This window comes from Oryctolagus cuniculus, chromosome 13, assembly GCF_964237555.1.
Source record: "Oryctolagus cuniculus chromosome 13, mOryCun1.1, whole genome shotgun sequence".
Taxonomy (NCBI): domain Eukaryota; kingdom Metazoa; phylum Chordata; class Mammalia; order Lagomorpha; family Leporidae; genus Oryctolagus; species Oryctolagus cuniculus.
In genome coordinates, this window is record NC_091444.1 from 34,345,262 (window position 1) to 34,372,387 (window position 27,126).

The 27,126-nt window shown below is 41.6% G+C and overlaps 1 protein-coding gene across 16 annotated transcripts in view; it reads right to left on the reverse strand.

Annotated features, from left to right (window-relative positions):
* The window catches only part of EPRS1 (glutamyl-prolyl-tRNA synthetase 1), an 81,537-nt gene that overhangs the window by 5,192 nt on the left and 49,219 nt on the right, over nucleotides 1-27,126 (reverse strand). For 8 of the 16 annotated variants that reach the window (XM_070055325.1, XM_051820578.2, XM_051820579.2 and 5 more), the window contains 14 exons: nucleotides 21,004-21,363; nucleotides 16,930-17,001; nucleotides 15,885-16,118; nucleotides 14,025-14,287; nucleotides 12,966-13,017; nucleotides 10,743-10,952; nucleotides 10,251-10,323; nucleotides 8,608-8,687; nucleotides 8,288-8,389; nucleotides 7,625-7,780; nucleotides 6,524-6,721; nucleotides 5,925-6,098; nucleotides 2,550-2,710; nucleotides 182-260 (listed from right to left, as the gene is read on the reverse strand). In XM_070055325.1, coding sequence (XP_069911426.1) covers nucleotides 182-260; nucleotides 2,550-2,710; nucleotides 5,925-6,098; nucleotides 6,524-6,721; nucleotides 7,625-7,780; nucleotides 8,288-8,389; nucleotides 8,608-8,687; nucleotides 10,251-10,323; nucleotides 10,743-10,952; nucleotides 12,966-13,017; nucleotides 14,025-14,287; nucleotides 15,885-16,118; nucleotides 16,930-17,001; nucleotides 21,004-21,363 — 2,214 coding nt within the window. The remainder of the gene's footprint in view (nucleotides 1-181; nucleotides 261-2,549; nucleotides 2,711-5,924; nucleotides 6,099-6,523; nucleotides 6,722-7,624; nucleotides 7,781-8,287; nucleotides 8,390-8,607; nucleotides 8,688-10,250; nucleotides 10,324-10,742; nucleotides 10,953-12,965; nucleotides 13,018-14,024; nucleotides 14,288-15,884; nucleotides 16,119-16,929; nucleotides 17,002-21,003; nucleotides 21,364-27,126) is intronic. The other 8 variants (XM_070055326.1, XM_051820581.2, XM_051820580.2 and 5 more) reach the window with 2 other exon arrangements.

A 27,126-nucleotide genomic window follows, 5' to 3' on the forward strand; every position in this document is an offset into this window, starting at 1 on the left:
AGTGATTTCCATAAACCATGTCATGTTTTAATTCTTTGGGAAAGTCATATGTAATGCTGAATAATATACAATCCTTTTATATAAATAGCTTGAAAAAGAGATTAGGACCACATCTAGTTTCAAGGAGTCATTAAATATGATTGAAGTATTTTATATTAAAAACTTTTCAGAAGTTTCCTACCTTTCCAGAATCTAGTATCTTCTGAAAGTCTTCCATTGTATCAGCTACAACCATATGAGTCTTAAGGTCTTCAGAAGCCCTACCAAAAATATTGAATAATACTTATTCTTCTGACAAACATGAGTTTTACACACTTAAAATATGAGAAATTTGCCAAGCACACAATGGGTAATCATTATCTTTGTTACTGCTGTTAAATCTGTACTAATATTCTACTCCTACTTATGCTAGTAAGTAGGTTATTTTTTTAAAATCTCTGGTCTTAGTTTTCCCTTTCATAAAATTGGAAAAACACTCTAGTAAGTCTAACTACCACAGAGGATTGTTTATAACAATGAAACATAAAGACATGAAAGCATTTCAAAAAGGAAAAATACATAAATATATGAGTATTATTTGAGATATTTTCACATAGGATGTAATTCTCTTTTGCAAGAACCTTGTTTTAGAAATACAAATAAATACTATCCTCTTCCACATTCAAAGTCACACATTACACGTGGCCCACTGAAGGGTGATGACTGAGGAAGTGAAGGCCTTTTCTGACTCTCAGAGTTACAGCCATGTGAACTGTGTGCCAGCGACTGCTAGCTGTGCACCAAATCTGTTTCTTCTTCCTATTCTTGTGTTTTTATAGTGAGATAGGCCCATGTGACTAAGTCATGGACAATGCAGAGTCGGGAGGGGTGGATATGCAACTTGTTAGGCCTGGGTTTAAGGAAGTGGGCCTGGCTCCTAAGCACGCTCTCCCATTTCCCAGCCAGCAACAGCCTAGAGATGACTGTTACCTACTTTGACCATGTAATGACAACAAGCCCTAGGGCATGGCAGAGTCAACACAAGGTGTCTATACAACCAAGGGAAGCAGAGTCACCCCAGACCTGCAACATTGACCTCATTGATCCATAAAAGAACAGGGAAGCCATTTCTTTATATTCCCCAAACTTAATCCTTGCTTTTTACAGCAGCTTAGCCTACTTTACTTACACAACTTTTTATACTTTGGTAAGACAAAGCTCAGGTTAACTGAAAAACTAAAGTATGATTCATATATGTGGAATGATCTAAACTACACACACCCATATTCACACATGCTTAAAAAGAAAAACAAGAAGGAAATACACCAAAATGCTTTCATAGGTCAAGGCAGCCCGGAAAATTTTCCTCCAGGCCTGACCTTCAAACCCAATCTGGAGAGTCTCAGCCAAAGCTACCTTATCATCTCCTGGGGAGCTCTTAACACTGTGATTGCCAAGCCTTCTCTAGCCCCATCAAAATAGTACTTCAGGAAAGGGGCCCAAGCACTTGTATTTATTAAAGCTCCATTTATTGAAGCTTGTGCTGCCATAGGTACCGAGCAGGTGAGTGTCAATGCCTTAATCCCGCATAGTTGTATATTGTGTAGGTCTAGTTATAAAATTAACCTAAACTAATCCAGGGGACTAGTCCATCACTCCAAACCTACTAGCGGCAGAAGGTACTAAGAAAAATAACTCATGGATGGTGCCATGGATCATTTGGCTAATCCTCCACCTGCAGTGCCGGAACCTGGGGTTCTAGTCCCAGCTGGGGCGCCGGGTACTAGTCCCAGTTGCTCCTCTTCCAGACCAGCTCTCTGCTGTGGCCCAGGAGGGCAGCGGAGGATGGCCCAAGTGCTTGGGTCCCTGCACCCACATGGGAGACTGGGAGGAAGTACCCAGCCCCTGGCTTCGGATCAGCATGGCACCAGCAGTAGCAGCCATTGGGGGAGTGAACCAACGGAAGGAAGACCTTTCTCTCTGTCTCTCTCTCTCATTGTCTAACTCTGCCTGGCAAAAAAAAAAAAAAAAAAAAAAAAAACCAGGCTGGTGCTGTGGCTCACTAGGCTAATCCTCTGCCTGCGGCACCAGCACCCCGGGTTCTAGTCCCGGTCAGGGTGCCGGATTCTGTCCTGGTTGCTCCTCTTCCTGTCCAGCTCTCTGCTGTGGCCCAGGAGTGCAGTGAAGGATGGCCCAAGGACGGCCCAAGGACTTGGGCCCTGCACCCACATGGGAGACCAGGAGAGGCACCTAGCTCCTGGCTTTGGATCAGTACAGTGCGCTGGCCACAGTGCGCCAGCCGCAGTGGCCATTGTGGGGTGAACCAACAGTACAGGAAGACCTTTCTCTCGGTCTCTCTCTCTCTCACTGTCCACTCTAACTGTCAAAAAAATAAATAAATAAATAAAAGAAAAATAACCCAAATGCAATTAAAAAAAAAAAACTCAAATTAAGTAGCATGGAGTTCACAGGGAATGATTACTTGAGGCAATTTGAAATTTTCTTGGTATAGATCTCAAATACTGGATAGGATTTGGAGATGACAGACATAACCAATACTAAGGAACCACCTTGTAAAAAGGTTAGCCTGGATATCTTCCAAAATAGTCTGAAGTTTAGTCTCAGCTTCATTTTCAGCAATTGTCAGCTTTTCTCCAGTATCTCGTCTGACAGCTACAAACTGACAGTTCTTCATATCACGTGGCCCAACTTCAAGTCTAATTGGAACTCCCTATAAAATAAAGAAAGGTGGTTAATATGATAAACATGTCACCATTTGAATACACTGACTATTTCATGGCTTGTGTTCTTAACTATAAATCATAAAAATCCAAAAAAAGCAAAGCTATAATCAAACAAAAAATGTAATATTCCTGAGATATGATAGAAAACTACTTCATTAAGGAAAAAAATCTGGAGCAGGCAGGCGTTTGCCATGCTGCTTGGGATACTCGCATCTCATATCAAAATGCCTGGGTTACAGCCGGCGCCACGGCTCACTAGGCTAATCCTCCGCCTGCGGCACCGGCACCCCGGGTTCTAGTCCCGGTTGGGGTGCTGGATTCTGTTCCAGTTGCTCCTCTTCAACTTCAGCTCTCTGCTGTGGCCCGGGAGTACAGTGGAGGATGGCCCAGGTCCTTGGGCCCTGCACCTGCATGGGAGACCAGGAGGAAGCACCTGGCTCCTGGCTTCGGATCGGCACAGTGCACTGGCCACAAAGCACTGGCCGTAGTGGCCCATTAGGGGGTGAACCAACAGAAAAAAGGAAGACCTTTTTTTTTCTCTCTCTCTCTCACTGTCTAACTCTGCCTGTCCAAAATAAATAAATAAATAAATGCCTGGGTTCAAATCCCAACTCCACTTCAGATCCCAGATTCCTTTGAACCACAAACTGGTAGGCAGCAGGTGATAGCTCAGGTACTTGGGTCCCTAACATCCATGTAGGAGAGCTAGGCTGAGTTTTGGGCTACTAGCTTTGGCTGGACCCAGCTCCAGCTGTTGTAGGCATTTGGGAAGTGAATCAGTGAATCAAAGACCCCTATCTGTCTGCTTGTCTACAGTGCTCTCTCTGCTTTCCAAACAATTTTTAAAAAAAAAAGAAAAAAATATTTCTTTTTTGACAGGCAGAGTTAGACAGTGAGAGATAGAGACAGAAAGGTTTTCCTTTTTCCGTTGGTTCACCCCGCAAATGGCCACTACAGCTGGCACGCTGTGCCAATCCAAAGCCAGGAGCCTCTCCTGGTCTCCCATACGCGTGCAGGGCCCAAGCACTTGGGCCATCCTCCACAGCTTTCCCAGGCCACAGCAGAGAGCTGAACTAGAAGAGGAGCAACTGGGACAAGAATCTGGCACCCCAACCGGAACTAGAACCCGGGGTGCTGGCGCCACAGGCGGAGGATTAGCCAAGTGAGCCGCGGCACTGGCCAAAAACAGAAAACTTTTAACAGAAAAGAAAAACACCTGACTGAGTGGTTCTGGGCTAAGAAAACTTTGAATGGAGAAACATAAGGTAACTATCTAGATCAGCCTTCCTAACTTTGCTCACAAAACAGCACACATGGACAATTATATTTGCCTGGTACATGGGAGTAAACAGAGACATAAGACACCCAAGCCACTGAAGGGAGCAGTGCATGGGCACATTCTTGACTCACTAACAGTACAATGCTGCAGTTTGGTTCCAAGACCCTCGCTCTACATGTTACCTTTGTTTTTCACATGCATTAGAATCACCTAGAGGCTGATTAAAGAACAGATGGTTGGGCCCCATCTCCAGAGATGCTTATTACAGCATTTGCAGATGAGCCCTGCAAATTTATATTTATTTTATTTTATTTTTTTTTTTGACAGGCAGCGTTAGACAGTGAGAGAGAGGGACAGAGAGAAAGGTCTTCCTTTTTCTGTTGGTTCGCCCCCCAAGTGGCTGCTACGGACAGTGCGTTGTGGTCGGTGCACTGCGCTGATCTGAAACCAGGAACCAGGTGCTTCCTCCTGGTCTCCCATGCAGGTGCAGGGCCCAAGCACTTGGGCCATCCTCCACTGCACTCCCGGGCCACAGCAGAGAGCTGGAATGGAAGAGGAGCAACTGGGACAGAATCCGGCACCCCGACCAGGACTAGAACCCGGGGTGCCGGCGCCGCAGACAGAGGATTAGCCAAGTGAACCACGGCGCCGGCCTCAAATTTATATTTCTAACAAGTTCCCAAATGATGGTGAAGTAGACTGCTGGTCCTGGGATACACTTCGAGAATGACTGCCCTATGCCACCTTCTTTTTTTTTTTTTTACAAAGAAAATTAAGGACCGTCTATATGCAAGTTTAAGACTTGTGAATCCTTATCAGCAAGAGGGAATCAAAATCCTTAAGGCTTAGGAAGACACTTCATTCTTAGGATCCAAATCTAACTTGATAAACAGTATGTTTTAAGTTATTTTTTTTATTAATGATACTCTAATTTTAACTTTCTGATTTTAAATTAGACTATTCTACACACAATTTGGCTGCTGTTGTACCCCAAATCAAAGCTATAGGAAAAATTTTAAATGTTATTCTAGAAATCCTAATTTATCCCTTCAGAAAACTTATTTACAAAAAAAAAAAAAAATCAACAGTCTGGAGTAAACAGAAAGCAGGGAAGTGATGACTCAAAAGCAATGAGCACAGCCAGCAATAAATACGATTTTCCACTAAAGAACACCAGAACATGTTAGAGATGTGGCTAATTCCAAGGGCCAGAGTAGGAAAAGCGCCATAATATCTTGTGCCAAATAGCAAAAAAATGCTCAAAGAATGATGAGCAATAACAAAGGAACACAAAAGCCAACCTTAATGGATCCTACTGGTCAAATCAGAGATACTTTAAACATCAAAATAAATAATGATAGTAACAGATTATATAACCTACTCAATACAGAAAACATGTGAAGAAGGCATACTACACAAAGAGGAAGAAACATTAGCTGTATAATAATTAGATTCTTCAGCACAAGATTTCCCTTAGGGGACACTTACAACAGATATTAATCTTCAATGCCTTACTATTAGCTGTAACAATGGCAGCTTGGTGAAGCCTATGTACCATTATTCTGAGAATCATATTGTTCAAATTATTATATGGATTCCTGGTATAAACATTTTAGTTTACCAACCACATGAGACTTATTGATCAAAAACAAGGACTTCAAGATTATTTTTGTTCATAATAAATATAAGCGTCTACAAAAACTATTTTAATTTTAAAAAATACACTTAGTTATCACAACTACAAAGCTATGAACTGGCTCAGTGCTAAGCACTCAGTTTAAGTGAAGAAAATAAGTCATACAATCAAAACAAAAAAGTTTTTGGAAAAACCTCAAGTTTTATAAAACACAAGCAGAACAGAGAAACTCTAAAGCCCAATGGTGTGGGTGTGTGGGGTAAAAAATGCAAACTGAAAAATTTACCTTGAGCTCCCAGTGATTGAATTTCCAACCTGGAGAGTAGTTGTCTCGCAAATCAGCTCTAACTCGAATGCTAACACTTAGTAACCGCCTGCAGTAATCATTGCATTTTGCAATCAGTGCTTCTTTGTCTTCTTCAGAGAGTGCATTTGTAATGCCACAAGGAATCACCACCACCTAGAACCCAACACAGTGACACAAATTTACACAAGAAAATAGCAAATGGAAATACAGAAGTCCTATAACTGTGGGAACTAAAACCCACTAGTGACTATAAATCTTAAGACAAATTAATCGTGATTTCTAATCACATATCATATCTAATTAGCTGTGTATAACTAATCTATACTAAATGCATTTTCATTCGACTTACTATTTTTAATTTAATTTGTATCATTTCAAAAAAGTTTCTAAAAAGTTTTATATAAAGTAGCATAAAATTAAATAGAAACTAATAAACAGTTCAAATGACACACATAGTTACATAATACTGAGGCCTAGGCTGTACTGCATGTTGTTTTTATCAATTGAATGATTCAGAAAACTATCCTTTTGAATTCCCTGTCATAAATATGGCAATGATAAATGAATTATCTCCTTACCTGAACAGAGGCTACACGGGGTGGTAACACTAAACCCATATTGTCTCCATGAACCATGATCATAACACCAATAGTTCGAGTTGTCAGGCCCCATGAGCACTGATAGGCAAATTGCTTCTCTCCTGGTGTCTTTGGATCTTCAAAAACAATCTCACACATTTTGGAGAAATTCTGTCCTAAATGATGTGATGTTCCTCCCTAAAATAAATAAAATAATTTTAATAATCTATTATGCTTTATCATGACTATTTTATCTCTTCCTTTATACATTAACAAGGTTTTAAAATATAAGAATGATCCCTTTCTCTCTCTTTCTCTCCCTCTGTCTGTAACTCTGCCTCTCAAATAAAGAAATAAAATCTTTAAAAAAATAAATATGTCCTAAATAGCACTCTGGCCTCAGAATCAGCCCTTAAGGCATTCGGATATGGCTGAAGAGCCCATGAGAGTATTTTAGGCATGGGAAACCAAGACACTCTGGAAAAAAAAAAGAAGACCTAAATGAAAGATCTCTGTAAGTGAGATCCCAGTGGAAAGAACGGGGCCATCAGAGAAGGAGGTACCTTTCTCTGAAGGGAGGAGAGAACTTCCACTTTGACTATGATCCTGTCAGAATAAGATCGAAGTCGGCAAACTCAAAAGGCTTCCATAGCCTTGGCAACTCATGACTAGAGCCTAGGGAGATTACTGACGCCATAAACAAGAGTGCCAAATTGGAGCCATTGTAATCCATAAACTGTACTTTGGAAATTTATATTTACTAAATAAAAAAACAAAACAAAACAAAATAAAAAATAAAATATAAGCATAATCAATATAACAAGTGATTAGGATAAGTCAAAAAAAGAGAATATATGAAGTATTTGGTCCTGGACAGTCCCTTTCATAGTAGTAAGGATTGCAAGGGTTCAAAAAGAATCCATACTTTGGTAATTCAGGATATAAGCCATGATTCACCTGACTTTGGAGATCTAAGAGGAATGGGAAGAAATTTCCTGAAAAGCACCACCAAACTACTACTTCTCTGGTGGAAAAAACTGCTAAATTTGCCCATGAACTGCACTTACAGTAACCTATCAATTATATGTAGCAGTTTGGTACCTGGATAGCCCTTCCACTGGCAGATATAAATGCTTCTATTGTAGTTGTATAGTCTCCTCCTGCAAATTTTTCCTTCTCAGTCTTTCTTCCTTTTACAACAGGAATTGCTAGGAGTTCTTCATACACCCGAGCATATAAGTCAAGTATCTGCAAGACCTGTAACAACATTTTAAATGTAAATGTGCTCAAATTAGGATATATTCAGTCATTATAGATCTATAGAATTACACTACTTAAAACTAACCATGTTAGAAAAACACTTGGAACAACTCAAACCTTTTTAATGGGAAGGTTAAAGCAGCCAATATGAAGATGAAAAGCAGTATGAAAACAAGCTGAATAATTTTTTAATGAATATAAATTTAGAAGAGAAGCTAAGTGTTTATAAAAAGTACACAGTAATTGAAATGAAAAATCTCCCCTAAAATGATTAACTTCAATCACAAGATTAGCATTTGTCCACATATTAAAGTCCAAAAATACTTTCACAAAATTTAAAACAGCATATTCCATGTATTAAGCATCTTTTTAAATTCATGTAGATGTGAATTAGTTAGATATTTATTTTAATACATGTTACATAAATCTTGTTACTTAAATAAAAAAAGTAGAGCCTGAACAAAGAGATGGAACATAATTAACATGGAAGTCAACTTTTTATACCTCTTCTGCTGCTTCTTCAAAGGTAGCAAACGCACTATGCCCTTCCTGCCACAGGAATTCACGAGTACGCAGAAAAGGCTGAGGGTGCTTGAACTCCCAACGCTAGAAGACGTAAGAATATAATTTGGTCATTATAGAAAGCTTTTCAATGTTTATCAACAATTTCACAGGGTAAGTAATCAAAAATCTTAACTGTGATCTAAAGTACTTCAAAAAATGCTTTCATGTACTCAATTCTTTGAATTTGAAAGTAAAGGGGAAAAGTATACCTTTTAAATAAATAAGATAATGGAAGAATATAAGAAAGGGTGTATACCTACCACCACATTGCACCACTGGTTAAGCCTGATGGGCAGGTCTCTGTGTGACTGCACCCATTTTGCATATGCAGGATACATTACTAAAAGGGGAAATCAGGGACAGTTATTTCTCCTTTAAGGCTGGTAAGAGTTAAACCAGCAACATAATTAATAGGAATTACAAAGTACCTTGGTATAATTGTGTGTCTAATGTTTGTTATGGTTAAGTGAATGGTATTATTATCCATTTCATAAACACATTACTCAAGGATAGAAATCTACCTAAACTTAGTCATAAATTACATTCTTCATATAAGGTTTAGATTTAGCATTTAATTTTCTTTGACTGCTTTTCATGTTTCATTTTTCAAACCACTAGTCTGTGCCATGCTCTATGTTAACTTCCTTGCATTCATAATCATGTTCAATTCTCACATTTAACACAATGCAGATACCATACTCTCAATTTTAAAACTGTGGAAATTAAATAACTCTGCACAGTTGTGCAGTAGAGTAACTGTTTAGATCCACTGATGCTGCCACTGAGAGTATGGAAGTTCTTGCCAAAGTCTCTGTCTTTATCTTTGCCTATCTGATCTACAGCAAGCAAAACAAAATAAATTTGGTCAATCTAGTATGAGAAGAAAAATCCTGCTACCATAATTTTAATAATGCATTTTACAAAATATCAATATTAGTATCAAATAAAAAGCAAGCAATCCTTAGCTGTAAAGATGGATAATTACTTTGGAATACATTATGAAGCCTAAAGGCTCAAAATTTCCAGTGAGACTCCCATTTACTATCTGTACTTTAGGAAAATTATTTAACCTTTCAGAGGTTTTATTGGCAAAATGGAGATAGCCAGTTGCCCCTCCCTACCTTCTTTACAACATGTTGTGAAGATAACAGAAGATGACATAGATGAAATCACTTAGTTACCCATAAAAAACCCTGCAGGAGGAGCCGGTGCTGTGGTGCAGTGCATTAACACCCTGGCCTGAAGCACTGGCATGCCATATGGGCGCCAGTGATGCTCCTCTTCTGATCCAGCTCTCTGCTATGACCTGGGAAAGCAGTAGAAGATGGCCCAAGTCCTTGGGCCCTGCACCCATGTGGGAGACCCAGAAGAAGCTCCTGGCTCCTGGCTTCGGATTGGTGCAGCTCCAGCCATTGCAGCCATTTGGGGAGTGAACCAGTGGATGGAAGACCTCTCTCTGTGTCTCTACCTCTCTCTGTAACTGTCTTTCAAATAAATAAAATAAATCTTTAAAAAAAAAAAAAAAAAAAAAAAAAAAACCACCCTGCAGGAATGTATATCCATTTATAAAACTCAGTAAGAAAATCAGTAATACAGCACAGAGCCTTAGTATTTATAATCTTATAATCAGTTCTAAGAACAAAATTCCTATAAAAGCTCTGAAAGATTATAGCAAAAAATAAAAAATGACAGTTTTAAAAAATCCTGCTATACTAATGATAAAAAGCTCTATAATGAATACTACATAGAGAATAAAATTCTATACAACCTAAGTTTGTGTTTAAACTTCATCAACATTCATTAAACTTCAGATTATCAGCAAGAATTACAAATGTCAGAAAATAAAAGTTGAAACTCTACTGTTTCAGTGAGATTTCTCCTGTGCTCCAAGGCCCATCCTCACCTGTTTCACTAGTAGGACGAATGGCAATTGGTTCTGCCAATTCTGTTTTGCCAGATCTTGTGACCCAAGCAACCTAGTAAGATAAAATCATTTCTTATACTTGTTTTCACCATCAATTTACAAATGTTCTCCACATCAATTTTTTCTCAACATTAACTAAGACAAGTTAAAATTGTTGCTGCTCACTGAGAGGAAAGGTAAAAGCCAGATAATTAATATGACAAACAGAATAATAATTTCCCATAAAAGTAGAAATACACTTTTTAAACAAAAATGGGTTTATTTTTCTCTAAATTGGTTATTACACACAACTGAAAATATATCCTTTATGGGGCAGTGTTGTGGCATAGTAGGTTAAGCTGCCGCCTGAGATGCCAGCATCCCATAGACGCGGATTTGTGTCCCAGCTAATCCACATCCAGTCTAGGAAAATATACCCTTTAGTTTATAAGAAAAAAATTGCAAAAAATTTTTAAAAGCAAGTTAACTTACCTCAGGGGCAAAGTCAGCAACATGTGTCTTCTCTTTCTCTAATGCACTTTGAGACACAAATATGGGGAAATAGCAGTTTTCAACACCAAGTTTCTTGATCTCAGCATCAAAAAAGTCCTTGATGGATTCCCAAATGGAGTATGCCCAGGGACGAAGAATATAGCAGCCACTGACGTCATAGTATTCAATCATTTCTGACTTTGTAATAACCTTTTGAAGAGAAAAATAGTCTTTAAATCCTAAAGAAAATAAGCATTCTAGTAAAATGGTAAGAATATGACAAATTAAAATCAGGAGACTTCCACTGTTGATACATCCACTAAAAGGAGAAAGTCAAAATGGGAAAACAGAACTTCCTATACTGACAAATATCTAACAGGGCTCCAAACTCTTACAAACACCTCAATTCCAATCTCATCTCTGCTATTTATTGATTATTGTGACTTTAGACTAATTCCTTTACGTCACCATTAAGGAAAAAGAAAAAACAATGAGTATCTCACGGAACTACTTTTTTTTATTCAATACATTCATCCCTGCTATCAATGGGGGATTGGTTACAGAATACCATGCCTCCCTACCCCACGCACAGATGCTCCTGTCTCTTATGTACATGGTTGCTGGGGGCCAGTGCTGTGAAGCAGCAGGGTTGAGCTGTAGCTTGTGATGTCAGCATCCCAGATGGGAGCACCAGCTTGAGCCCTTGCTGACCTGCTTCTGATCCAGCCTTCTGCAACTGGGCTTGGGAGAACAACAGAGGATGGCTCAAGTGCACTTTGGGCCCCTGCTACCCACATGAGAGACCATGATGACATTCTGGTCTCCTGGCACTGGCCTGGACCAACCCTGGCCATTATAGACATTTGGGGAGTGAACCAGTGTGAATGGAAGTGTCTTTCTCTCTCTCTCTCTCTCTCTCTCTCTGCCTCTTCCTTTCTCTGTCACTCTGTCTGTCAAATAAATTTTTTTTTTTTTAAGATTTTATTTATTTATTTGAGAGGCAGATTTACAGAGAGGGAGAGGCGGAGAGAAAGGTTCACTCCCCAAACAGCTACAATAGCCAAAGCTGGGCCAACCCAGAGCCAGGAACCAGGAGCTTCTTCTAGGTCTCCCATGTGGGTGCAGGGGCCCAAGGACTTGGGCCATCTTCCACTGCTTTCCCAGGCCATAGCAGAGCCTGATTGGAAGAGGAGCAGCAGGGACACGAATCATGCTGCAGGTGGAGGCTTAGCCCACTATGCCACAGTGCCAGCCCATAAATTAATCTTTAAAAAAATAAATGGGGGCAGCGCCATGGCGCAGTATGTTAATCCTCCGCCTGCGGCGCTGGCATCCCATATGGGCACCGGGTCTAGTCCCGGCGGCTCCTCTTCCTGTCCAGCTCTCTGCTGTGGCCTAGGAAAGCGGTGGAAGATGGCCCAAGTCCTCGGGCCACTGCACCTGCATGGGAGACCCAGGAGAAGCTCCTGGCTCCAGCTTCAGATTGGCGCAGATCTGACCATTGTGGTCAGTTGGAGAGTGAACCAGCAGATAGAAGACCTCTCTCTCTCTCTCTCTGCCTCTCCTTCTCTCTTTCTGTAACTCTGACTTTCAAATAAATAAATACATCTTTAAAAAAAATGTATAAAAAAATGTATAAAAATAAATGGCAAATGCTTAGGCCCCTGCACCCACGTGAGAGACCCAGAAGAAGCTCCTGTCTCCTGGCATCAGCCTGGCCCAGCCCCAGCCAGTCACTGCAGCCATTTGGGGAGTGAACCAGCAGATGGAACACCTCTCTCTTGTCTGTCTCTCTCTGTAACTCTGAATTTCAAAATAAATAAATCTTAAAAAAAAAAAGTCTCCTATTTGCATATAACCTATACACATCCTCCCATATACTTTAAATCATCTCTACATTACTTATGATAGTAATGTAAATACTATGTAACTAGCTATTTTCTGTATTGTTTAGCAAACAACGACAAGAAAGATGTTAGCAAAGATTTTACCCTAAGTATTTTCTATCTGTACTTGGTTGAATCCACAGATGCAGAACTCACAAAGAGAGCCAACTTTACTTTATGTGACATTTTAAAAACTGTGACATGTTGAGACTATATTACACATTATTAAAGGCTTTATACACTGTTGCTATTAAACTTGTACATGAACTTTAGAATCTAAACACAAAGAAGCCTTAGAGAAATTTAAAATATAAATATCAACCGAATGTATACTCACCTGAGAATACCAATCAGCAAGATTTTCTTCCTTTTTTGCCTCAAGACCCAACCTGCAGATATAAAAAATAAAATATAAATTCTTTCCTCAGCAATTCTTCTAGGTTGTGTCTTACTCTGTTTTCCACTGCTTTAACAAAACACCCAAGACCAGGTAATGTGTAAGAATAACAGTTCATTTGGTTCACAGTTTTGGAGGTTGGGAAGTCTAAGAGCAGGGCACTGCCATCTGCTTGGCATCTGGTGAGGGCCTTCTTGCTGCACCATAACAAGGCAGAGGGTGTCATGTGGTGAGACAGAGCAAGCATGGGAGTTGGGGATTCTCTTTCTCTTCTTACAAAGCCACTATTGAGTTGCGTGTGTATGTGGTGGGGGCACTCTCATGACCTCACCTAATCCAAATTACTTCCCAAAGGCCCCACCTCCAAATGCCATTAAAATATGAATTTGGAGGTCAAGTTTCCAATAGATACATTCAAACTATCACTGGTTGAATGAAAATAAACCTAAGTTCAAAATAGATTTATTTTTTATTTTTCTTCAGTGTTATTTCTGTATTTACATCTTCTATATTTATTCCTAAACAGTTCCATCATTTCATAAAAGATAGTGATACTGTCTGCAAAAGACTAGGAGAGCCAAATCTACCAAAAACTATGATTGCAATGAAGGCATTTCTTTCACAAAGTTCTTTTGTAAGGTAATGTTTTGGGGCCTCCACTTGTGATGCCAGCATCCCATATTCAATTCCTGACTGCTCTGCTTCTGATTGAGCTTCCTACTAATGTGTCCTGGGAGACAGGGGGTGACGGCTCAAGTACTTGGGGCCCTACTACCCATCTGAGAGACCTGGATAGAGTTCCAGACTCCTGGCTTTGGCCTGGCCCAGCCCTGGCTCTTATAGACATTTGGGGAGTGAACCAGTGGATGGAAGATCTTTCTTCTCTGTGGCTCCTTCAAGTAGAAGAAAACCAATAAATAAATAACAATTTTTAGAAATTGAAGAGTTGAACTCATTCAAACCAGCTTCACTTCAAGTAAGGCCTCCATGTCTTATTACCTGGTCTGCTTCTTAGGCCCTTGCCCTTCTCCTGCTCCACTTGCTGACAGTCCACCTCCTTGGCTTTTAGAAGTATCTTTCCTTTGGCTGTCATTTTGTTTCTGAGGCTTATTCTGCTTTTCAGATTTATTTTCTTTTTCTTTCTTCTTCTTATCTTTTTCCTCAGCCCCCGTGGCAGATACAGGCTTGTACTCCACTCCAGTCAGTGACTTGTATTGTGCCTTCAGCTGAAGCAGTTCCTGTACGGCTGCATCTATTTGATCCTTTGGTTTAAAGAGAAGACAGTATTTAATTCAAATCACTGTCTAGGCACCCAAAAAATAATGTGAAAAACTTTAAAAGAATATGATCAACAAGGAAAGAATTGCTTAAGAGTGACTGGAGAATCATAGTTCATAACCACACTGTCCAAACAGTAGTCCCCAGTCACATGTGGCTGTAGAAATAAAATGAACTCAGTTCCTCAGTTACAACAGCCACATTTTAAGTGTTTAAGAGCCACATGGATCAGGGCCGGCGCCGCGGCTCAATAGGCTAATCCTCCGCCTTGCGGCGCTGGCACACCGGGTTCTAGTCCCGGTCGGGGCGCCGGATTCTGTCCCGGTTGCCCCTCTTCCAGGCCAGCCCTCTGCTGTGGCCAGGGAGTGCAGTGGAGGATGGCCCAGGTACTTGGGCCCTGCACCCCATGGGAGACCAGGAAAAGCACCTGGCTCCTGGCTCCTGCCACCAGATCGCGCGGTGCGCCAGCCGCAGCGCGCCGGCCACGGCGGCCATTGGAGGGTGAACCAACGGCAAAGGAAGACCTTTCTCTCTGTCTCTCTCTCTCACTGTCCACTCTGCCTGTCAAAAAAAAAAAAAAAAAAAGCGCCACATGGATCTAATGACAACTGTATTGGACAGTATTGTTATATAACATCCCATAACCACAGAAAGTTAAGTATTCCATAGGAATCTCAATGAAGAGCCATTACATTACATTACATTGAAAACTTCACAATTATAAAGATGACTAATTGAATTCCTTTATTACTGGTTAAACTTTAAAACCTATGACAACTTAACTGTCTTCCTCTCATGTGAATCTGTATCACAAAATTCCTACTCCACGGGATGGGCACTGTGACACACCATAGTAAGCACCACTGCTTGCGATGCCCTCATCCAATATTGGAACAGCTGGTTTGAGTCCCAGCTACTCTGCTTCCCATGCAGCTTCCTGCTAACCCATTCTGAGAGGCAGCAAATGAAGGTTCAAGTGTTTGGGGCCCTACCAACCACATGGCAGACCCAAATAATGTTCCAGGCTCCTGGCTTCAGCCTGGCCCAGCCCTGGCTGATGTGGGCATTTGGGGAGCGAACCAGCAAATGAAAGACATCTTTTGCTCACTCTGCCATCCAAGTAGATGAAAATAAACACTTTTAAAAAATCTTACTCCTAAGATAGTAGAGACAGCAAAAACTACACTGGAACTCAAAAATAAAACCTATACTTAAGAAAGACAGAGCTTTAGGAGAAGGAATCAAATACTGAGGGCCTACAAAGAGACAGGCACTATGCTAAGGTCTAGGTCCTTACATCTAGGATCTTAGGGATTACAAAAAAACAAACAGATAACTAAAATATAGCATGTTTAAGTACTATGTCAGGGAAGGGCTCTGTCATATGAAAACAACTAGTCAAATCTAATTGGGGAACAAAGAATCAACAAGCGTCTCCAAAAGACAAGATAAGAGTTGAGAACAGATATACAAGAAGTTAGTCAGATGTGATAGGGCAGAAAGTGCAAAATTTCAGCAAAAAAAAAAAAAATCCACTGAAATGTAAAAAGCAAAAACACACGAAAAGAATAGCACACTAACCTTGGAGGTTTTTTCAGCTTTAAGTTTTCGAACTACTTCTCCTTGGCAAGCTACTTTGTCAAAAAGTGCTTTGGCTTCTGGTGTTTCTGGACCCCTAGGGTCAGAGTTTCCAGCAGGACTTGAATCTGAACTCTGAGATAATGGGGGCTGACCAGGTACATACTCCTTCCCAGTTTTGGCTTTGTATTCAGCTTTCAGGGACAGCAAGCATTCTACAGCTTCGTTAATTTTAGCCTAAAATTAAAGAGGAAATGAGACAAATATTTAATACTTTCTGAGCTATCTAAAAATTTCAATCCCATTTAAAAATGGAATTATCACCAAAATACAGTCAGCCATCTGTATATGTGGGAAACTGTCAATTTATTCTGCTGGAGAACAAAAGCAGTTGGAAAACAAAACAAAATTTATCTCAGGGGCCAGAACTGTGGTGAAGCTGCTGCTTTCAACACAAGCATTCCATATATGAGCACCAGTTCAAGTCCTAGCTGCTCTTCTTCCAACCCAGCTCCCTGTCTACACACCTGGGAAAGCAGTGGAAGTACTTGGGTCCCTGCCACCCACGTGAGAGACCCATATGGGGTTCTGGGCTCACGGCACCAGCCTAACTCAGCCCTAGCTATTGTGGTCATCTAGGGAGTGAACAAATAGATGGAAGACCTCTCTCTCTGTTTTTCCCTCTCTCTCTCTGTTACTTTGCCTTTCAAAAGAAATAAATAAATCTCTTTTTTGAAAAAAGAGATTTTAAAAAAGGCAGTAGCAGAGAGCTGGATCGCAAGCAGAGCAGTCAGGACTCAAACTGGTGCCCATATAGAATGCTGGCACTGCAGGCACTGGCTTTATCTGCTACGCCCCAGTGCCGGTCCCAGTAAATAAAGCATATGGGGGCCAGCACTGTGGTGTGGCAGGTGAGGCTGCTGCTGACAGTACCGACATCTCATATGGATGCCAGTTCAAGTCCTGGCTGCTCTACTTCCAGTCCAGCTCTCTGCTACAGCATGGGAAAGCAGTAGAAGATGGCCCAAGTGTGTTTGGGCCCCTGTACCTTTGTGGGAGACCCAGGGGAGGCTCCTGGCTTCTGGCTTCCAATCAGCACAGTTTCAGCTATTGCAGCCATCTGGGGAATGAACCAGCAGATGAAAGACCTACTGATCTCTCTCTCTCTTTCTCTCTGCCTTTCAAATAAATAAATAAATCTTTTAAAAAAAAATCCATCTGTACTGAATGTACAGACTTTTTTCTTATCCTGACTCCCTAAACAATATGGTATGATAACTATATACATAACATTTACAATATTAAGTATTACAAATTACCTAGAGAGGAGTTAAAGGATACAATAGAATATTCACGGCTTATACACAAATCTGATGCCAATTTAAGTAAAAGATTGTAAGTAAAAGATACCAAAATAGCTTTGGATTTTGGTATCCTTGGGGTCCTGGAGCCAATCTCCCACATTCATCAAACTAGGACTGTTTTCCTGGCCAGCGCCACGGCTCACTTGGCTAATCCTCCGTCTGCGGTGCTGGCACCCTGGGTTCTAGTCCCAGTTGCTCCTCTTCCAGTCGAGCTCTCTGCTGTGGCCCGGGAAGGCAGTGGAGGATGGCCCAAGTGCTTGGACCCTGCACCCCATGGGAGACCAGGAGGAAGCACCTGGTTCCTGGCTTTGGATCCACGCAGCGCACCGGCTGTAGCAGCCATTTGCGGGGTGAACCAACAGAAGGAAGACCTTTCTCTCTGTGTCTCTCTCTCACTGTCTAACTCTGCCTTTAAAAAAAAAAAAAAAAAAAAGACTGTCTTCCTATAAGCTAGTTAATCATAGGAAAACTCTGTTAAATCATCAGCCCAAAGTAACAGAGAAAACTAAAGTTAAAAATACAAATCATATACACTATCTCAGATACTCACCATAAAAATAAACACATGTAAACATACAATACTATAACTTTCCAATTTATATAAGTAAACAAATAAATCATAGAACATCAAGCAAATTGTCAGTGTCATGCCCTGGGTCTACAGACAGTGAAGTCAAAATGTACAAAATAATAAAAATTAGTTGAATGGCTTTGCCTACACAAATCTTTTTTTTTTTTTTACAGGCAGAGTGGACAGTGAGAGAGAGAGACAGAGAGAAAGGTCTTCCTTTGCCGTTGGTTCACCCTCCAATGGCCGCCGCGGCCGGCGCGCTGCGGCTGGCGCACCACGCTGATCCGATGGCAGGAGCCAGGATCCAGGTGCTTTTCCTGGTCTCCCATGGGGTGCAGGGCCCAAGCACCTGAGCCATCCTCCACTGTACTCCCTGGCCACAGCAGAGGGCTGGCCTGGAAGAGGGGCAACCGGGACAGAATCCGGCGCCCCAACCGGGACTAGAACCCGGTGTGCCGGCGCCGCTAGGCAGAGGATTAGCCTAGTGAGCCGCGGCGCCGGCCCTGCCTACACAAATCTTATTTCCTTCTTCAAAAATTACTTATTTATTTGAAAGGCAGAGCGACAGAGATTTTCTATCCACTAGTACACTCCCTACATGCCTACAACAGGAATCAGGAACTCCATCCAAGTCTTCTTTGACAGGGGCTGATGCACTCGGGCCATCATTCATTGCCTTAGTCAGCATGCTAGATCAGAAGCTCAACAGCTAGGACCCAATCAGGGACTCCAATGTGGAAGAATGCGCATGCAGTGGCTTAACCTACTGTGCCACAACATCATGCCCCAATTACTTTCTTCAGTCTACTCAGCAGACTTTACCTTTCATTTAAAAAAATGAAGTTTGGGCCCAAGCACTGAATAGCTATGTCACTCTTTTGAAAATTTACAATGAAATGAGAAAACTTGAAATACTCACCTATGTATTTCAACCTCTGATAGGTCAATAAAATTATAACGAGAAAGACTAAGACACTGAGCCCAACTGAGACATTTATGATTCTAGTGGAGGATAGAAATGAGACTAAAGGCCCCAAGCTGGATATATTGCCTGAAACAGTGGTACTATCTAACTACAGAATAATAGACCATCTCAGGGCCTTAAAATAGAGAGGAAAAGTACCTGCAAATTGCCTTGTCAATTTTTTACTGCTACATTATAGCAGTGCTTCAGATAGCTGACACCCAAAAGAATGCCAGGAATGAGGATGAGTGTTTGGCACAGCAGTTAAATTGCCGCTTAGGTATTCCTAGTTTGAGACCCTGCTATTGGATCTGACTCCAGCTTCCTGCTAATGCAGACCCTGTGAGGCAGTATTGATGGCTCAAGTAATTGGGTTTCTGCCACCCAGAGTGGAGACCTGAACTGAGCTCCTGGCTCCCAATCTAGGCCTGAACCAGCCTAGTCATTGCAAGCCTATGAACAGCCTGACCCAGCCCTAGTCATTGCAAGCATTTGAAGAATGAATCAGTGGATGGATGAAACTCTATTTCTACCTCTCAAACAAGTAAGTCAGTAACTAAAAGAAAATTTTTAAAAAGAGTCCTCCCTGACCAACACCTCCCCCTCCCTCCATAAATGGAGAAATGGAAGAGAACGCTCGCATGGTCACATATAGAATGAAAAGTACTCAAACAGCTATTTTTGCAGCAGCCAGTAGGTGGAAGCATTTCTCTAAATGACCAATAGTACATTTTGACTGTCATCAAATGGGAAGGGGAACAATACTGATGCTGTGAAAATATCCCCTTATCCCCAGTGTCATGGCATAGTGGGTTAAGCCGCTGCCTATAATGTCAGCATCCCATATGAGCACCAGTTTGAGTCCTGACTGCTCTTCTTCTATTTTTTAAAAGATCTACTTATTTATTTGAAAGTCAGAGTTACAAAGAGAAAGAGAGGCAGAGAGAAAGTCTTCCATCCGCTGATTCACTCTCCAGATGGCCACAAAGGCCAGAGCTGTGCCGATCCAAAGCCAGGAGACAGGAGCTTCTTCCACATTTCCCACGTGGGTGCAGGGGCCCAAAGACTTGGGTCTTCTTCTACTGCTTTCCCAGGCCATAGCAGAGAGCTGGATCGGAAGTGGAGCAGCCAGGACTCGAACCAGTTTCCATATGGGATGGCAGCACTGTAGGTGGTGACTTTACTCACTGCGCCACAGTGCCGGCCCCTGCTCTACTTCTGATCCACCTCCCTGCTAAGGCACCTGGGAAAGTAGCAGAGAATAGCCCAAGTGCTTGGGTCCTTGTACCCATGTTGGAGACCTGGAAGAGGTTCCTGTCTCCTGGCTTCGGCTGGCCCAGCCCTGGCGACTGCAGCTATTTGGGGAGTGAACCAATGGATAGAAGATCTCTCTTTCTGTAATTCTACCTTTCAAATAAATAAAGAAATCCTAAAAAAAATAAAATGTAACATATACTTCAGTCAAAACCTAGTATCATTTGAAGGTTTCCCTATGAACAGCCTGAGATAACCACAGATCAAAAACCTTGTGATAGTTCATTTGCTATTCCCTGAATACAGCTTCACCTGCTTACCTCCCATACTTTCCTAGTGAGTGCTACCATTTATTCCAGTGATCCTCAAAGCATGATTCCTGGGCCAGTAGCTTCAGCCATCACCCAGACATCTTTTCAGAAACACATATTCTCTGCATACTCTGAACTAATCAAATCAAAAAGACAAGGGGGAAGGGAAGGTAGCACCTTGTGTTTCAGAACAAGAAAGCTGGGGAATCATGGCTCTCTATTTGGTTCTATACTTAGAATGCATTCCTACAAGCTTTGTTTCCCATAAAGGGCTTCTCCTACTTTAGGACTATTTTAAACTTATGAGTTATATCCTCATTCTAAGACACTTTCAATCACAAACACTTCTAAGAATTTATACATATCACACATGACTACAGCCACATCACAGAAAATCATGAGTTTATGTGCTTCTTCCCCAGTAACCTCTCTCTCTTGAATGTTTCTTGTTTGTATTTTCAGAGCTTGGCACACAGCAGATATGAATAAATGGGGACAGTTACGTAAAAATATTTGGAGAATGAATAAATAGAGTAATTGGGGGAAGATACTTGAGCAGGCAATCTCTAAATGTATTATATAAGATGAGGTGGCCCCAACTAGTATGAACTTATATGCTTACTCACAAAGTGGTCTTGACCTGCTCCAACATACTGACCTTGGGGGCCTTCTCGGCTTTCAGCTTACGCACGACCTCCCCTTGTGCAGCAACTTCATCATACAGAGATTTACTTTCCAGAACACTTGTTGATGACTTAGAAGAAATATTCTGTATGACTGCAGTGGGAGGATTCCCAGGTTTATATTCCTGGCCAGTCTTCTCCTTATATTCAGCTTTCAGAGCCAAAAGCTGTTTTACAGCTATATCTATATCTTCTTTCGCTGCTTTTTTGCTTTTTAATTCACGAACCACATCCCCTTGAGCAGCCACTTTGTTGTAAAGGAGCACAGGATCCTCAGATGTAGCACAAGTGTTACTCAGAGAAGGTGCTGGTCTGTCTTTAAAAGGAGCAGTTGTCTACCGAGGTAAAAAAAAAAAAAAAAGTAAAATAATTAATTCATGTTAAATGTATTCCCATAAAACTTAAGTTAAAAACAAAATTTTATGTGAATAATTTAAGTTTAATAAATAAGTGATTTAAGTGAATAAATAATTTCTTTCCTAAAATCTTATTCTTGTGAAAAATGACAGAACTGAACAAGGGAAGGGGGTACACTGATATTCACTGGAGCATATTTTATCAAAGTAAAAAAGCTAAAAATACACTAAATCCTTATCATTAGAGGACTATGATACAACTATCAGGTCTGAAAATAAATCATTGTTACATCCTAGCTGTGCAACTTCAATTCATTATTTAAGCTATTTCCCTTATTATAAAACAGAGTTCATTTTATTTAACTCAACAGGTTGATGGGAAAATAAAAGCAATAAATCTGAAAGCCCTTAATCACAGAGGCTGAGAAATAGTGAGCATCAATAAGCATTAAATAACATCACTAATTTTTTTTAATTGAGAAATGGATAAAGATACAGATAGAGATATTTGGTAAGGCAAGTTTCAAGCTCCATGAATATACTGTGATATAACTGTAACTCTCAACTGCGGAACAGATCTATTTGTGTATACGTTCATAGGTATGTATTTGTTTATAAATATATACAACATATAGAGTCATGTTCTTTAAAATCACCTCTGGATAGTGAAGAAGCATGTTATTTTCATTCTCAGTGGCATGTTTCTTCTGCCTCCAATGTGTTCCTCCTACTAAAACCCTTCCAACCTTAAAATCCAGCTCACAACTTATGTTCCCCATATCTTTTTACTTTAATGGTTTTCCTCTTAATTTTTCTAAATAATCTTATCCATATTCATGGGGGCACAAGTATTAAACTCCAAATTTCTCATCAATATTCCAGAGCACTGTCCTGATCCTAGATCTGGCATTTTCAGAGGTCTTTAAATAGCTAAGATGAGGCTGGTGCTGTGGCACAGGTTAATCCTCTGCCTGCGGTGCCAGCATCCCACATGGGCACCGGTTCTAGTCCCAGCTGCTCCACTTCCAAGCCAGCTCTCTGCTGTAGCCTGGGAAAGCAGTAGAAGATGGCCAAAGTCCTTGGGCCCCTGCACCCACAAGGGAGACCCAGAAGAAGCACCTGGCTCCTGGCTTTGGATCGGCGCAGCTCCAGCTGTTGCGGCCATTTGGGGAGTGAACCAACGGAAGGAAGACCTTTCTCTGTCTCTCCTTCTGTAACTCTACCTCTCAATTAATAAATAAAATCTTTAATAAATAAATAAATAGCTAAGAGCCACTGTAAGCTGTACCAGAGATACCTTTTTACCTGGGTGTTAGGTTCTAAAATCAGCACAAACTTAAAATTATAACTCCCCCCAAATACTCTATGTCATTCATAATTTATAATATTGAAGTTTTATAAACCCATAAATACTAATATGCATATGTAAATGCACATTACATAGTAATTTTTTTGAAGATTTATTTTAGGGGCTGGTGTTTTGGCACAGCAGGTTAAGTCTCTGCCTGAGGTGCTAGCATCCCATATGGGAGCCAGTTTGAGACCCAGCTGCTCTACTTCCAAACCAGCACCCTGGAAATGCTCCTAGGAAAGCAACAGAAGTTGGCCCAAGTGCTTGGGTCCCTGCACCCATGTGGGAGACCCAGAAGAAGCTCCGGTCTAGCCCAACATAGTCTTCTGTGACCATGTGGGGAATAAACCAGTGGACAGAAGATCTGTCTCTTTCTCTCTTCTTCTCTCTGTAACTCTGCCTTTCAAATAAAAATAAAAATAGATCTTAAAAAAAAAAGATTTGGGGTTGGTGCTGTGGTGTAGCAGGTAAAGCTGCCACTTGCAATGCCAGCATCCCATATGGGCGCTGGTTTAAGTCCTAGCTGCTCCACTTCCTATCCAGCTCTCTGCTATGGCCTGGGAAAGCAGTGGAATGGCCCAAGTTCTTGGGTCCCTGCACTGATGAAGGAGACCTAGAAGAAGCTCCAGGCTCCTGGCTTCGGATCGGCTCAGCTCTGGCCATGGCAGCCAACTGGGGGGTAAACCAGTGGATGGAAGACTTCTCTTTCTCTCTCTCTTCCTTCTCTGTAACTCTGCCTTTCAAAAAATAAATAAATTTTTATTAAAAAAATCAAAAAATTAAAAAAATATTGGGGGGGGGCAGCACCATGGCATAGCAGGTAAAGCCACTGCCTGCAGTGCCAGCATCCCATAGGGGCACCAGCTTGAGTCCTGCCTGCTCCACTTCTGATCCAGTTCTCTGCTATGGCCTGGGAAAGCAGTAGAAGATGGCCCAAGACCTTGGGTTCCTGAACCCCTGTGGGAGGACTGGAGAAGCTCCAAGCTCCTGACTTCTGATCAGGTCAGCTCTCTTTCTGCTTCTGCATCTGCAATTCTGCCTTTCAAGTAAATAAATCTTAAAAAAAAAATTGGGGGCCGGCGCCGCGGCTCACTAGGCTAATCCTCCGCTTTGCGGCGCCGGTACCCCGGGTTCTAGTCCCGGTCGGGGCGCCGGATTCTGTCCTGGTTGCCCCTCTTCCAGGCCAGCTCTCTGCTGTGGCCTGGGAGTGCAGTGGAGGGTGGCCCAGGTGCTTGGGCCCTGCACCCCATGGGAGACCAGGAAAAGCACCTGGCTCCTGGCTCCTGCCATCGGATCAGCGTGGTGCGCCGGCTGCAGCGCGCCGGCCGCGGTGGCCATTGGAGGGTGAACCAACAGCAAAGGAAGACCTTTCTCTCTCTCTCTCTCACTGTCCACTCTGCTTGTCAAAAAAAAAAATAAAAAAATAAAATAAAAAATTGGGGGCTGGTGCTGTGGAGTAGCACGAATAGCCAACATGTTGTGGCTTTAACTGCTACACCACAACACCAGTCCCAATACACTTTTTTTAATTTTTTTTTTTTTTTTTTTTTTTTTTTTTTTGACAGGCAGAGTGAACAGTGAGAGAGAGAGACAGAGAGAAAGGTCTTCCTTTACCATTGGTTCACCCTTCAATGGCCGCTGCGGCCGGTGCATTGCGCAGATCCGAAGCCAGGAGCCAGGTGCTTCTCCTGGTCTCCCATGGGGGTGCAGGGCCCAAGGACTTGGGCCATCCGCCACTGCACTCCCGGGCCACAGCAGAGAGCTGGATTGGAAGAGGGGCAACCGGGACAGAATCCGGCGCCCCAACTGGGACTAGAACCCAGGGTGCCAGCGCCACAGGTGGAGGATTAGGCTATTGAGCTGCGGTGCCGGCCCCAATACACTTATTTTTAAGAATGGGTACTGATGGTGGTCAACAGAATGTATCAATGTAACACCGAAGTAATCACACTGCCTTGTATGTGATCAAGTTTCATTTGTGTCAAACACAGAACAGTGCAGGAAAAAAGTTTCTCACAATCAAAAATAAAACTATAGAAATTCATGATAATCATAAGAAAAAGCTAAAAGCCCTGCATTAGTGCCTTTAGTCTACCACCAGGTATATTAAAAACACCGATTTCCATAACACTAGCCATCTGATAAAAGCACAAGTGCAGGGAGCTGGTGTTGTAGCATGTTGGATAAAGCCAACACCTGCAATGCCACATATGGGTGCTGATTTGAGTCCTAGTTGCTCCACTTCCAATATAGCTCCCTGCTAATGGCCTGGGAAAAGCTGTAATAGATGGCCCAACTCTTTGGGCTTCTGCCACCCATGTAGGAGACACAGAAGAGGCTCCTGGCTCCCAGCTTTGACCTGGTCCAGCCCTAGCTGCTGAGGAATGAACCAGCAGATTGAAGACATATCTCTCTCGCTCTCTCAAAAAAAAAGAAAAAAAAAAAGTGCAGATGGAGAGGTGCCAAAAAACACAAAAGACACAGGAGGAAAAAAAAAAAAACCTGATGAAGTAAGGTAAACCCTGGATCAGACTTCAGTTTTGACATACTGGTCTGTATTGGAGGAAAACACTTTCAAAGATCTATCTATACATCAAAGGATAAAACGTTATTCTTAAGGTTTAAGTTTATAAAGGACCTGAAACTGCAATGCTGGGTATAAATGCCAGTCAAATGTATGTGAATTTCTGTAAGGATTTGTGCAGGTTTCAAGGCATGTCCACAGTTTTCTGGACACTCCTTCCACCAAGAGGTGGAGGTCTCCATCCCCTCCTCCTGAATCTGGACAAGCTTACAACTGCTTTGATCCATTCAATGTAGCAGAAGTGACTCTGAGACCTCCAAGGCTAAATCATAAAAGGCAATGCTGAGACAGGCATTTGGCACAGCAATTAAAATGCTACTTGGGAATCACACATCTTCTATCAGAATGCCTGGTTTTATTTCCCGTTCCAGGTTCTGCCAATGATTATCCTAGGAGATAGCAGAGACAGTTCAAATGTTTGAGTCACTGCAACCACATGGAGACTAGGATGGAGATCTGGTCTGGCTTCAATTCCCTCCTGAATGGCCTGGCTGTTGTGGGCATTTGGGGAGTAAACCAGGAGACAGAAATCTAGATGTTTCTGTTTACCTGTCTCTGACGCTCTGCCTTTCAAATAAATAAAAATTAAAAAACAAAAAGGGAATGCTGCGTCTGTCTTATTTATTGGTCACTCACAATTGGAGGCCTGCACTGTCACAGAAGTTTTATGACTGACACCACCATGCTGGAGTATGTGGTTATTCCAGTCAACACTTCCACTTGAGCTGCCAGCCAACATCAACTGGCATTCAGATGACTCCTCATCTATCCAGATCACTTGAGCGTTTGATAACTGCTACCCAGCCACCATCTGTTTCTTACCACATCAGATGCATAGGTTTACCCCCATCCTATTTGTCTTGATAAATCAGAACTTTTCCGGTATGTGATTATGTAGAACATGAAGTTTTAATTTTTTTTTCCTTTTCACTGAGTTTATATAGTTTTTAATTTTATGTAAATTAGAATTTCAAATCTGATTGGGCACTGTGGTGTATTGAGTTAAGCTGCTGTCTGAGACACCGATATTGCATCTGGGATGGTTTGAGTCCCAGCTACTCTGATTCTGATCCAGCTTCCTTCTACTGCACAAACTGGGAGGCAGTAGATTATGACTCAAGCATTAGGGGACCTGGATGGACTTCTGGACTTTGCCCTAACTCAGCCACAGCTATTATAGGCATTTGGGGAGTGAACCAGTGGAAAGAAAACTCCCCATCATTTTGCCTTTCAAATAAATCTAACAAACAAAACAAAACAACCTCAAGTCACACTGTAAATAATTCTAAATTCTTATCTCCCAAAAAGCTCAGGTGTTTCTGTCTTCCCTGGCTCAAGTTATTTACCATTTATTTACACAGTCACCCAAAACAAAAACAAAAGGTTACTATCTTGTCAATTCTATTTCTTGATCCATCATCTTCTTTATATACTCCATGCTCTCATCCTTTAGCTTTCCAACAATTTATAACAAAGTTTTCTAACCTCACATCCAAGCTACCCTTCAAACTGTCTTCTACACAGCTGTCAGCTCTTCAGCAACTAACTGCCAAGATCTATGCATCTCACATTACACATTTCACATCAAGGTGCTCCAAGGTGCAACAGGAAGTTCATAGGAATGCTAACAGAGCATTTAAAACATTCAAGGCAACAGAAATATACCCAACATCTGTTAAATACTGTGCTATAAACTCAAAGTGGTTCAGTTTTAACATCAGAGGGATGTACTACATGGCTTTCAATGATGTTACATATTTGAAAAGCTGGGATTCCCATGGTGGTTGTGTTAGAAACCAACTACCAC